The sequence below is a fragment of the Haliotis asinina genome, chromosome 16, assembly GCF_037392515.1.
Source record: "Haliotis asinina isolate JCU_RB_2024 chromosome 16, JCU_Hal_asi_v2, whole genome shotgun sequence".
Taxonomy (NCBI): domain Eukaryota; kingdom Metazoa; phylum Mollusca; class Gastropoda; order Lepetellida; family Haliotidae; genus Haliotis; species Haliotis asinina.
In genome coordinates, this window is record NC_090295.1 from 37,069,186 (window position 1) to 37,083,836 (window position 14,651).

Sequence of the window (14,651 nt, forward strand, 5' to 3'; positions counted from 1 at the left end):
AGTGTTTTAGAACTGTCATTGTATATACTACTTGACGACATGCCTCAGTGGGTTCAAATTCAAAGACGATGTTCAAAATGTATTAATAATCACTCATGCTGGCTTTACAACAAAGGAATTCATTCCCAGATCGATAATGTTTTTGCACTCATATAGCAGAATATCGATCACATTCGGTTTAAGCATCTGATGAGAATGTGACATAGCGGAGATGTGATGTTGTTATTTACGACCCAGGTGTCTGTTACTTAAATGATTTATTGATGAAGCCCGTGCATAGTATTACGGACAATACCAAATTTTCGCCTCGTTAACACACTAATGTAATGTGCGATTTTTTGCCATTTGCGTGAGTGAGTGAGTGAGTGAGTGAGCCACAGTTAATACTCATGCTCCGTTGTAACCTTGATTCGTCATAGCGATTCGACTACGATATTTAATAAGCCGAGAGAGACATCAAAGAAGTTGGTTACATCGTTTTGATAGACTTAGAATTAGGCCTTCAACAACCCGTGCTTGCCATGAAAGGCGACTTTGCTTGTGGTCAGAGGCGACTAACGGGATCGGGTGGACAGGCTCGCTGACTTGGTTGAGACATGTCATCGGTTCCTAGTTGCGTAGATCGATGCTCACTGGATTGTCTGGTCCAGACTCGATTATTTACAGACCTCCGCAATATAGTTGGAATACTGCTGAGTGCGACGTAAACCTAAATTCAGTCACTCATTTTGACACTTTTTGGATTCAGTTGCTTCACTAGAATTCGTGCTGCGTGACGGCTCTCGACAGTGTTGAATTTGGACCAGACGATCCCATGATTGCCTTTTTGTTCAATGGAAGAAGCCTTTAGGTTACACACTTGTTTTGAATACCTACGTCGCCTGATGCTCGACAAATTCGAAATATACGCTTGACGGCACCCTCATGTCTTTGCAAGGATTAAAGATTTTTCAAAAATATAAAATTTGAGATGACCCCCGACTCGAAATGCTTCACAGCATAGTACATAATGTATTGTACTGTGAAGCATTTCGAGTCGGGGGTCATCTCAAAGTGATGTGCTATATCTAGTCTTGTGCTATATTAGGACAGAGTTCTGAAAGGTAACAAAAAGGTTTAACGTCATGGTCTTTTTTCTATATCCTCAACCGGAGTAGTCTGTTTGAAACGCATTTCTGGTGTCCCCCGACGTGATATTCTCGAAATACTGCTAAAACCAACAAAAACCGGAAATCCCTATTGCAGCTGGATTGAGCTATTTAAATAACCCTTACGTTGTGTTAAATGCACTATATCACACCATACAAGTGTTGTCTGTTTAGAAGATGTCCGTCTAGAAGTTTCAGTTATCGATTTCAGGGAAGTCTTAATGGATCATAAGTCTTCTGCTGCATCAGCTGTAAGTTAGAGTCGATTTGCGCTACTGTACGTAATATAAACCAAAATATTGTCGAAAATGTGTGACACTAAGCCGTTAAGTCTAAGGATCATGACCACGGCTCACTGAATGAGTTGACTTTGGTTTTACGCCGCTTTTAGCCATATTTCAGCAACAACACGGCGGGGGACACCAGAAATGGGCTTCACTTCCACGAGAAGTGATTCAAGACTTAAATATCAAATGATCTTATTTCAGCGTCATCTGAAGTTAGCGCAAAAAGAACTATTGGTATATCAGTTATTGATACTTAACGAATGCATGCATTTCTCTCCTTAAAAAAACACATCCTACCTTCGTCTGTATTGAAACGTCCACGGTATGCTTTAGTAAAGAGTCATCACTTTGATGTGGTATACCTGAATAATTAATGAACGACACAGACAATTACCGGATTTTCTGACAATACGCATATGTCAGTTGTCGCAGTGTCGACTGTCTACGAGGCAGAAACATGTCAACAGACGACTAGCAACCGTCGCTGCTCAATCAGCAACTATTAGTGATCGATGTCATAATTTTAATCAATAGTTCATGCTCGACTTTCAACCTTCAAATGTTTGACGTTTCAGGAGACGCGAGGACATTATCGAGGGGAATGTTTCATTCTTATTCTGTTCATAACTGATTATAGAAAGGAGACTGGCATTGAGTCTACCTGTGCCTAGTTCATTTCCATTATGAAATCACCTGGGACGAAACGCTTTCATCAACTTGGTATATGTCTATAGTACAATACAAACCCCATATTTCTGTTGCTACTGGAAAGGATTTCTCCGCAACTCCCCAGCTCAAATGGTATCGGTAAAATGTGAATTTATTCAAAAGTTATCACACTGCACGCTTATTATGAGTTCGGGATCGGTGGCCGAATAAGAACCCGAACGTACCTGCAGGTATTCAGTTACAGATAAACCTTTGTACGATCAGGATTACAACTGACCTTCAGTAACAAGTGTTTGTCTTATGAGACGGTCAGCGTGATCGGTTTGTCAGTCTCTTCATATCCCAGTTGAGAAGATCAGTGCTCAGTAAATAATGATATCAATCATCGGCTTGTGAGAATTGGTTGAAAGTATCACGAAGGTGTTCATACCTTAGAATGTTTATCATAATGTTGATCCGCGGTAGAATAGGTCCTAATCAACCCATATGCATCCTTGCACAAATGGCGACTATACTAGTCATAAGAGGCGACATACGGCATGGTCAGGCTCGCCTACTTAGTTCACACATGGCATCGGTTCCCAGTTGCGTAGATCGATAATCATGCTGTTGATCACTGGACTGTCTGGAAAGGACTCGATTATTTACACACCACCGCGATATAGCTCGAATATTGCTGGGCAGCGTAAAACTAAACTCACTAACTCACTTACTCATAACCCTACAGCTCGAAGCTAATTAAATGTGCGGTCTGGTCTAGACACGAGGCTTTAACAACAAAGAAACAACACACAGCAAGGATGGGTAAGCCGAGAGCCAATTTTAACGTGGATGTTGACAGGTAACTCTTATACTGACACAGACAATGGGACACTATCAGACTGGTGGAACAGACATTGTTACCTGATGAGACATTCGCACACATTCATACATCGTACAGTCACCAGATGCACGGGTGTTTTGTGTAGGGCAAGAAATGCATATACAATACACAAATTCTGAGAGGCTGTTGCTATCCATAGGGCAGGGTCGCATTTTGTCGTCAGTGGTTTAGAGGGATCTGATTCACATAATGTTTTTCGCTGATTTGTCATTTTATGACCAGTAGAGTTTGTTTCCATGAACGGTCGTGAGAGTATATTCTCAGGCTTTGACGTTTTAAGTGTTGTTATATTATAAAGGACTGTATCTACTGATGAGTATTGGTTTTGTTCGTGGTAAACATGACACTTCCTTCCATCAGAGGTTGTAGTTTCTCACAGAAAAATCTCCTTCCTTCATTAGTCTTCAAAAAACGTCCAAACTTCAGAGGATGAAAGAAGTAATCGTCGGGTGTAAACAATTCCTGGAACCTGTGCCTGTCTTCGCCAAAAATCAACTTTCCTGGAACGTATTCAATATTCTCTTGACTATCCAGTCCTTGAAGAATGGTGGGAATCCCCATTTCGACGATAACTCGGTGCTTCTTCAACAATGAGGTGAGATACACAAACATCTCTTTCAGCCTGTGGGGCACATAATAGAAGTCACATGTAGAACCAAACATCAGATCCAGGGATTTCCTGTTCCGAATATACATAGTGAAAAACTCATTAACCAGCTCAGCCCCTTCTGAGCCTCTTTGAGATATGTCCTTCATTTCGAGAAGCATCTTCTCATAATGGTTCCTCCCTTCCGCGTCCTTCCACCACCGCCAGGGGCTGATCAACACAGACCTGTTATATGGATTCAGTACACTGCTAAACCATACATTTCCTCGTGGAAGTTTATGAAGATTCCATATTTGTAGAAAAGTGTCATCGCCAATATGAAGATACCCTTTGACTCGGTAGTTAATCTTCACGGCATATGAAACACAGTCGTACAAGAAGTGCCATCCATCCAGTAGCCCTTCTAAATGGGATACTTCCTTACTGCTGGATCCACGAAAAGCGCCCATACTCGGGCCACAGAACAGTATATTGGGGAAGTATCTCCTATACACCGACTCTACGATCCAAGTAGTCCAATAAAGTTTCGGATAGTTTATCTCTACAATCAACAGCACATCAGTGAACAAGTACTTTGCTGGAGACCTGCTTCTTAGAGCTTCTCTAACCTCATCTGCTTCAGGGCAGATGGGCTTGTTGTCCCAGGGTAGCTTTGCTACCACCGACATTGAAGTCAGATTATATATCTTATGATTGTGTTGACTTGGTGAAAAGTACATCTTGGTACAGTTCAGACCTTTAGGAAGATGTTTCCCGTGACTAAATCCCATCCGTCGATTATCGTGGAAGAGATTCATTAAGCGTAAGTCATGTATCCATGTTTCCATGGCAGCCATGTTAGTTTTAGATATGGAATGTTTAACGACAATATACCGTAAAAGACTATCGAAACACCCAAGTAAGCCTTTAGAGGAATCACATTTCCACTTCTCTAACTCATTTGCCAACATATTGACAGTATCCGATACTAATTTGTCTTTATTTTCAACCTTTAACCTTGGATTACTATTTCCTATTGCCGTAACCCCCATACTGCCAATATAATCACCTGTCTCCCATAGCAGTCTCTGTGACAAATAGCCTCGTATCACACCATCCAATACTGAATCTCCTGAAGACGGAAGTAGCATTACCCAGAATGCTTCACGGGTAAAAAGAGTATTACCCGATGTGACTACAGAAAATCTACCAGGAGGGAGAAACACAGGGGGTGCCACTGCATCAAACTGAACATCCAGAGTCTTTCGTCTGCTGATTCTTAATACATTTTGTCTCTGGTCATGATAAAGAGGCGTTTCACCTGCAGTAATGCCTTGTTGTATTGGAGGTGTGGGGACGAAGCACAGATCAAACAGTTTTGATTGTGCCCCCTTGACAGACGTAGGAAATCCCATTGGATACAAATACGGTTGACCAAAATGTTTGAAGTGGTGAAAAGTGGTGTTGCCGGCGAAGACGAGGCCATGAGTGTGATCGCTGTAGATGAAGTTGTTCAGTGGAACAATGGGTTTGACGCCATATTCTAAATCGTATATAACCTCCGCTGATTTCGACATTGCATAGAGGTAGGCTATGTTCTTCAAGGGGTAGTCGTTTTTTCCGACGTGCGTCAAAGAGGCGAACGGTAATCTCTTGATATTTCCGGGATGAATGTAGGTGCACCTTGGTTTCCTGAAAAGAAAACCGGATGATAACAACCAAACATCAGGTATTAACGAGACACGGAAATTGCTCTCTTTTCATCAACAAAATAGTGAGTGAGTGGGTGAGTTTAAATTTACACCGCACTCCATATATTCCAGCCATCTGGACAGCGGTCTGTAAATATTCGTGAGTGGACCAGACAATATCAAGTGATCAACAGCACGAGCATCGATCTACCCAATCGGGATAAGATGACGTGTTTCATTCAGCCGAGTCTGGCCACACGATCGCGTTAGTCGCCTCTTACGAAAGGCATGCGTTACTGAAGATCAATAGTTCTAACCTGGATCTTCATGGGTCTTTTCACATCTGTTTAATTGTTAAGTAGGTTGATTAACATATGCTGACAATGCGAACACCAGACGCTAATTCAGGAAACAGGTATTAAGTAGTGGTTATGTTTATATAAGTAAGTATAGTGTGAGATCGGGACTCGGCTGTATCCCAAGACGATCTGTCTTCAGCAAAGTAGCTTCTGGGCCCCGTTTCACAAAGCTCTAATAAGCCTAAGATCTCGTAACTTTTCTCGTAGCATCCGTAGCTCCTGTGTTACAGTATACGACGCACAAAGGCTACGAGAAACCTTACGAGATCTTAGGCTTCGGAGAGCTTTGTGAAACAGGGCTCAGGTCAAGCTGGCTCATCTGGTTGATGATTATGATGTTAGTAGATTGCATATTCTCGCGTTAATCACTGGATTGTCTGGTGTAGAAAAATCGCCTGAATGTACGGTTCTTTTTTCACCATGTATTGATTGTATTTTGTTCCAAGGGGATTCGTGATTCGAACGAACATACTAAGCTTTTGCATTGTCCTGAGTATTGTCTTTTATTGTGTTATTGCACAGAATACGAATAACGGGACTGAAGAATATAAAATATGAACATAAGTTGAATATCATGACTGTATTCCTTAGGTAGATGCTCGCAGATCTAAAATACATGGTTTCTTATTCACACCAGGGGACGTTTCAGATGCAAGGGATTGACATCATGAAGCGAAGAGCTGATAGCAAACATCTCATTGCACACTACTTGAGATAATATTATCTGTATCATACTGCAACTGTCTGAAAACTTTCTACATCTTCAACAACAATTAATCAAATCTAACATGCAGCGTTACTTACCGACAACCATCCAGGTATTGTTGGGTGCCTGATACCACTATATTCCAGTCTGTGACGTCATCAAGGTATGACAGGTTGATCTCATGGCTGGAATCGACCGACAGAACAATCCATCGGCCACTGTTAAGGGGTATAGAAAGACAATAATTATGTGAAAGGAAGATTTTTGTAATCTCTGTTTCAGAGTTTCAGTATAATCGGACCCACAATACCTAGAGTACAAATACGTTAACCATATAAGTATATATATATAAACGCATCAATATGGCGATATGATTCAAGATGTGGAGGTGACTACTGTGTATTGTCGATAATCACGGATTTCTTTGGACGAGAACGGGTCACGTTGATGGAAGTAAGTAAAGTACGCTTATAATATTAATCCATTTGTGTTTGCGCGTGCGTGCGTGCGCGTGTGTGTATGTGTGTGCTAATGCATTTAGATTAGGGCGGCTTCATAGTCAACTATTTCGTTGGTAATGTCATTAACAAACAGTCGGTTATTCTTCGGCCGGGCATATGCCAAACACTTAATCTTTGTCTTTGAAATAATCTGACAATATTTACCCTTTGCTTGTGGAGCGGGTATACCGGCGGTTTACATGGGGCCGTGCCAAGTTGGTATCTCGAAAGAGTAGTTTGTAGTTCCAGCTGACCGTTATAGACAGGAGGGTAACACCCATCACAAGCACAGCGAAGAACAACCGCTCCTTACTCATAGTGAAAACGTCCTCGAACTAAAATACACAGTAATAAATAAACACAAACGTGAAGGACAGACATGCAGACAGACAGACAGATAGTTTATTCCTTTCATTGTTGCCCACTGTTGCCCCAACGTCCATTCTGCAAGCACAGGACAATGAAAACGTCACATGCGCACATAAAATGTAGCCACAAGCAAAGGGACACAACTCGATGACATCCAGCCGTTGTAAAATATTCATGTCGTACAGAACAAAGCAATTATCCCTATTGCTCAGAACAGAGCTTTTGTCCATAGTGTGCAGAACAAAGCGCTTATCCATATTGTACAGAACAGAGCTTTTCAAAGTAAATTTATAACATGTCTGATACTTTTGACAAAACACAACCATAGACTCGTCTGTACAAGCTATTTCTACCATCAGCTAAGTAATCAAATTCTTCCTTTTGTCCATTTGGTTGATAAATGGATCTATGAATTGGTTTCTTAGTTCTTCAGACATGTTTTAGGAGGTTAAACCAAAGACCCGGGTCCGATTCAAATGATACTAGTTCGATTCAAAGGATACTAGTTCGATTCAAAGGATACTAGCACCCGATTTCCATTTTACTTCAATCAAATCTTTTCCGAGTAACGTACAGTGGGACCACAACTTTTTATTGTTTTCTCGCTAGGGCTGTTTTTACTTCACATCCCTCATTCTCCTGATGAACATACCGGTAGGCTAGCCAACCAATAATTCTACTGCACGACAATGTCATTTCTTCGGAGCTCTGTTAGCAACACTTGACACATGTTCTGCAAACGTCAATGCAATCAAGTGTTCATACAGATACAGATTGCACAGCCTCTAGTCACGTGTTTTGAGCCGTGAAGGTCCGGGTGACATAAAAGGCGACTCTGCTTGTAGTAAGAGGCGACTAACGGGATCGGGTGGTCACTCACTTACTAATAACCTTATGGAACAGGAATAGCTGAGGACACAACGTCCGGGAAAATAAAAACAAAATAATCCGTGTCGTTGCTATCTGTAAAGTCGTACTGGGTACATACATTGTATCCATGAAGAGAATTAAACCCTGGTCTTCAGCGGGGCGAGCGGTTATGCATATGTTTAGGGTTAGGTTTAGGGTTAAGTTTACAGAGTTAGGTTTAGTGTGGGGGGAACGTAAGTCACACATATTACAAAGAGGCTGTAATTTCAAATTTTCATTTTTGTCAGTACATCTACTAGAATTGCAAACCCGAGAAATCGCCTTGAATAAAGGTTTTCTTTGCTGGGCATTTTAGAAACTGCATATATGAATAGAAGATTCTCAAATTAGAATCATGTTTTGTACCTACGTCTTCCAGCAGCAGGTTTTGGTATATACAGGCGTTGAGCTCAGTCTCGGTAAGTTTACTGACACAGCCTTGGTGAGGTTCAGTTAAGACGATAACAATTTGTGTCTCTTCCTTGCAGTACGTTAATTCATCCCGCCAACTGGCTCGCCTTTGTTGCAGTAATTACCCAAGCCCCCCTATCATGAGCTGTACGCTTGGTTCAGGCCCCGAACGAGTATACGTCAGAACGAATATGCCTTGTTATGAATATGTTGCTTTAGGGGATATTCCAGTTTTCAGACACAGTGGCGAGTACTAATTAGTGAGAACAATAACCAACTACAAAACGAATGATGTGTTGGTACGGGAAACAACATAAGATTAACCTTATATATATCCCAGTGGTTGACAGTTTGTCACGGTTTAGTGATAAACATTAATTAACACTTACGTCTCTGAATTATTGTAGCTCTGACACGACGGGTAGTACAGTGGAAGCTGTCAAAACCAGCACCTGCCCAATCCGGCACATTGTCTTAACCGGATTATTTCTTCAGTTCCAATGAGTGCCGGTTTAGAAAGGTTCCACTGTACGTAATCTTCTGTTCCTTTCGGCATGTCTGCATAGATAGAGGCAATCTCATTGCGACTTCATGACAAAAGTTTATCTCTTATAAGTGCTTGACTTTTTGTTTTAACACACACAAACACACCACCACCCACATGATACAGTTGGCGTATTGCACAAGCAAGGCTTGGTGAGTGAGTTCATTGGTTAGTGTTTAACGCCTCATTCAGCACTATTTCAGCTATACGATAGAGTTCTGTAGATAATCGATTATACAACCTAATTGTTAACGTCATCAGCATCTGTATACACCGTTGGGATATGATGGCATATGTCAATCGAGTCAGCGAGCCTGATCAGCCCAGGCGCCACTTACGACAACCGTGGATGAAGATCAGTTCTAACCCTGATCTTCTAGGCTAACACACGTCCCTTGTGATGAAACAAACACTGATTTTGGTTATTCCAAACAAAGCTTCGAAGTTGTTTTTTTTATTATTTAGAGGGCTTTGGAGCGATTGTAGTGTTACATGTGAGATCTCATTGCGGATGGACATTAAATCGACCGATTATTGTTAAATGCCGCACTCAGCAGTATTAAATAATCGAATCTGGACCAGAGAGTCCAGAGATCAATATCATGAGCACCGATCTACGCAACTGGGATAAGATGACGTGCGACAGTTGGACAACCAGATGCAGAAGACCAGTTCTAACCCGGATCCTAACTGACGGATCGTGTTAAATGACGTATAAAATGACGTGTAAAATATTACCATTGTGTATGCACCTATGTGTTTAGCGGCCAAGAGGATCTGAGTCCCACACTGCGATTCGAACCACGGACCTTCTGAGAAGAAATCGGATGCATCGTTCACATGATCAAAGAGATTAAACATTCGGCTCGCTGACAAGCGGAGCTGTCAGATGCCACAACGCACCGCTATAGAGCGAGTACGGTGTTCATAAGTGGGAAATGAAAAGAGCACTGAGTGTGACTCAGGTGGGCGTGACGCTCACAACACTCACACAACATTCAAACTACATGAATACTACTTACATCCCACACAGACCATTCTTTATAAAACACATCGGCGAAACAAATAGGACGACACTTTGTTTCTCGGTGTAAAGTTGCAACAATACTGGGATTTTATTTCAGTTACACTGCGGTTTATCCAAGGATACTGTTTCAAGAAACCCATTTAAACTTTACAATTACTGTTTAGGCATGCTGACTTGGCCTCGTCCCTATGTGACTGAAACCATGCATGGCAATACGACGTAAAACTTCAACTCAGCTCAACCCTAGGATATAATCAAATTGTCTGAGGATTTGTGTCAGAAAAATACTTTCTGAGTACTAATCTTCAACAACAAATTTGTTGTAGAGTTCTTTACAGCATTTGGTTTAAAGATATTTTTATTCAGATGAAACTGTTTAGGGATCGTTGAACAAGCTGCAGGTTTATGTGAACACCTCTCCATTACAGGAACAAAAGGTAACCGTATATAGTTACGACGTGTAAGCTGTTACAGGCAGTAGGTGGACCGTAGGAAAAATACATGTATCTCGACATCATATGCTGAAGGTAAACATTCACAAACCTGAAGAAAGAGCGTCAAATCTGCTTGATTTTGCTATGAATATTTGCAGATTGAGTTGCATGGACATTTTCGAATAATACCGAATCTAATGTACATCCTTTCTGGTGAAAGCACATGTCATTACGAGTTACAGTATAAAAGGGGCAAGTAAAGAAAAAATGAAAACAATCTTCATTTGCTAGACCACATGATCATAATGGACTTTCAGAAATGTATCTTTGATATTTGTTAGCATTGAAGTCACTGCAACCGAGTCGCAAGTGGGAATGAACGATTTGAGATTGAACACATGCGGGGAGGACTTATGGTCCTCAACTGCCTTTTAAAACTTGACAAGGACTCTAAATGAGGAAGATGTTGAGGTAAGTTGTTCCATAGTTAATAGTAACGAGTAAGACCGAGTTTTCGTAATTACTTGTTCTACAGCAAGTGTCTTGGATGTTGTTACGATTTCTCAGGTCATATTGGTTTAAATCCAATACACAAGGAGGGAATTTTTCTAATAGATCAGATCGCTCTTTAGTACAGTTGTCCCAGATGTAAATAATATGAATTCTATTTTGATGGACTAAGTGGAACTTTCCATTGTTTTGCCCACGACATTTTAGCCAGGTCGCTGTCTAGCTAGCGATTTGAAACTACTGGATCTTTGATAATGATACATAGAGAGGTGTCATCAGCAAATAAACGTATGTTACTATCTATAGTATCTGTGATATCATTTACAGATTATGAATAACAAGGGTCCAAGCATTGTCCAAATTTCTGATTTGGATTTTTATATTTATCTGTTTATGGTTTTAGATTCATAATTGTTTTTAGTCACAATATCTTAATGTAATGTAAAACGTTTTATGTAAAAGGTTCATTTTGAGAATAATGAATCGAATTGAAATTGACTAATGCTAACCGTTACGACAAGCTAAAATGTCGAGGGCTCACATAGTGAACGAGTAAACGCCCTTCTATAATTACACATTACTGCCTCACAGAGAATAGATGATATTGTACGTTTAATAACACACCTGCTATGGTCACGTTCATGTTATATCTACGTTTTAGTAAAATGCATGTGAACGTAAGGGCATAAACACAGTGAGTCCAAATTCATAATACTTAATGAAATACAAAATACGTTTTTTCCTGATTAAAATACTATAATTTCATGAAATACATGAATCCAGGAGCCTTTGACAGGGATGCTCAAATAAGCAAGGGGATTTTGTCCAGAGAGGCTTTTGGTCTTGGGTCTTTCATACCAAGGAGATTTTGTCCTAAGGGTTTTGGGGCCGGTATCCGAGACAGTACCCCATGCTGTATTTCCTCTTGATTATCACATTGTAGTATACAGTATACCCTCATTATGAAATAGTTAACACCCCGAAAATTACATTATGATCGTATATTTTTTATCATGTGTTCATGTTTTCATTGTACATTATACAGCTTATGCCTTGTTTATTCACCGCCAAAGCAAACCCTGTCGGACTTCGAGGAATAATGTGGAAATATGGATTTTTTCTTCATAAATCATACAAAATGATACAGAGCACATACACATATTCTAATAAATACAAAATGCCATTATGGCTTATAAGCTCATGAATATTATATTAATATATGATTAAACAGGTATAACAGAATTTTCGTTAAACGTGAACTTTCTGAATGGAAGGACGATACATGTAATCGGATTTCAAAAGGGAAATAAATTTCTCAATTTGGGGATTATTAAAAACATATAGGGACTATACTTTTTCTTACATCATCTAGAACTCTGGGTGGTAACGTAATATAACAAGGGGGTTACGAATTGTACATAGTTTATTTTCTCTGTCTATATTACATACCATCTGCCAATATCTATGGTTGCATGTTCGCTGTCTTGTCAGCCAGGCACGTTGTTTCAATGGGAGACTGATTGAATAACGTTCAAAGTTGGGACTTTTTCTTATATAAGGATTACTGTTAGCCATTTTGATGAATTTTGAAGGTAAGCATTCCATGATTGCTTAAACTGATCTATAAGTGTGCATTTATTTGTTTCAGCCAGGATTGGGAAGGAAAACTTTGGGACAGAGATGGGGAACATCAAACTTAATACCTAAACAAGCATACGCACGTTGACTTCATCGCTATCTTATATCTGTGAACACAGTCTGCCGGAGCGTGACCGAAGCTGGCCAGCCTTGAAATTTCTTTTCAAAACAAAAACCGTCAGGGAAATATCACTGTTTTCATCGATGAAACGAGGTCGAGGAAGGGTGGTTCGTGCTGATTAGCTATATACCTCACACACTATCACAGACGTTTCATTTATAAGAACCCACGGAAACTGGGCCAACGTGTACAGTGGTGGGCCTCGCTTTTTGGCTGACAGACACACATGTGTTCAATGCAAACAGTGTTTATGGGTCTTTCTGCTACGCCCTTAAGACGGGTCATCGGGTGATGAAGGAGTAAGCATTAACTCCGAAACGTTGTGTTAACATCCATAAAGAATCTTCATTATTAAGACGGGTATTTATTTAGTAACGGCGAAGAAGACAGTGTTTGGGGAGGGTGTGAATGGAACACACCTTTTCTGGTATTTTTTTTTGTTTGTTTTTAAGTAACTACATAATGACGGAAGCTACAACGATGTGATCACTGAGTAAAACCAAATTCATCATGTTGTCGGAATGTTAATTTGAATATGTGCATTTGACCGAATCGAGTGTAGGCTGCAAAGTGTGTCTCTCTCTCTGTACCATGGACAATCACACACACACACACACACACACATACTGAGAGAGAGAGAGGGAGGGGGGGCAAATGAATATTTTACTTACTACGATCCACGTTACCCACTATTCGTCCAACGAAATACGTAATAAGGTACAATCCGTAGTAATCACCACATCTTGAACCAGCAGTCACAAAAATGTAGGTCAACCTGTAATCTGTACAAGAAACGTTTACAGGTCCTCCTGGCCATAACCTGAACGACAGGTTTGCCCAAGTGTTTACACAGGTAACTCTGATTTCATAAACACCCGGATGACTGTAAGTGTTGTATTGAGTACACTGGCGTATCCGGAGGTGCACTTGTCCGGTCAGGTAATGTGGAGTAAACGGATTCAGTTTTGCGCTCGGGTTGCTGGCCCGTGAGCTCAGTTCAGATGTCAGTCAATTACTGTCACTTAAACACTGAGTGAACACATTTCAGGTGGTACTTTCCTAAAGTGAACGAATTCACTAGATGGAGTATAAATAGGAGATGGGTATGCTGATTGTCTGGACCAGACTCGATTATTTACAGACCGCCGCCATATAGCTGGAATATTGCTGAGTGCGGCGTAAAACTAAACTCACTCATTGCAGTTATGGCAAATGCACAAGTTCCTCGTTTCGTTCCTAACGGTCATGGAGGTAAATCTTTAGTTTACTTTGGGTACAAATTTTGTATTAAGTCTAGGAAAGGTGACAGAGTTCACTGGAAATGTTGTCAAAAGACTATGTCACTAGCTAATGGGTGGAGGGTGGCCATGGTCGCGAGACCTGGAACCACTTTGAGACTTTTGGACCTCGCACTACAAACCACGTGGAAGGCTATCGCAGGAACATAAGTCTTAAATTCAAATTGCAGAAACCAGCCCCAATCTGTTTAGGGTCCTGGATTTTTTAAAGCAGGAACAGGCCTCTTGTTATGGAGCATTGTTAATTAAATGCAGTATTAAAATGTTGATAAACTGTGTTATCGTTTTAACTTGTTAACCCATATAAAGATATAACTTCATAGATATTGCTCCTACTTGCCCGGTAACTTTCCAATACAGACTATAGACATCATCAAAGATAAACCGTTAATCCCCCATCCGGGATTATCTGTCGGCACATCAAACAAACCGGACAAGTGGGACTAACCCGTGTACTGCACCAGGGCGTCACACGGTTATTGATAGAAGAGCCACGCTTCATATGACCAGTGGCGTACCAACGTGGTTAGGTTGGTGGGCTGGCTTGTTGTTTAACAGTGA

The 14,651-nt window shown here is 40.7% G+C and overlaps 1 protein-coding gene across 2 annotated transcripts; it reads right to left on the reverse strand.

Annotated features, from left to right (window-relative positions):
- Positions 1-2,899: 2,899 nt before the first annotated feature.
- LOC137268063 (uncharacterized) lies at positions 2,900-13,703 on the reverse strand. Of its 2 annotated transcripts, XM_067802565.1 has the most exons (5): positions 13,464-13,668; positions 8,908-9,076; positions 6,995-7,164; positions 6,428-6,547; positions 2,901-5,265 (listed from the first exon to the last, which is right to left on the reverse strand). In XM_067802565.1, the coding sequence occupies exons 3-5, from the start codon at positions 7,144-7,146 to the stop codon at positions 3,294-3,296; spliced, it is 2,244 nt and encodes a 747-aa protein (XP_067658666.1). In that variant the 5' UTR covers positions 7,147-7,164; positions 8,908-9,076; positions 13,464-13,668; the 3' UTR covers positions 2,901-3,293. The 2 variants fall into 2 exon arrangements, with proteins under 2 accessions (XP_067658665.1, XP_067658666.1); XM_067802564.1 differs by lacking the exon at positions 8,908-9,076 and having other exon boundaries at positions 2,900-5,265; positions 13,464-13,703.
- Positions 13,704-14,651: the final 948 nt, after the last annotated feature.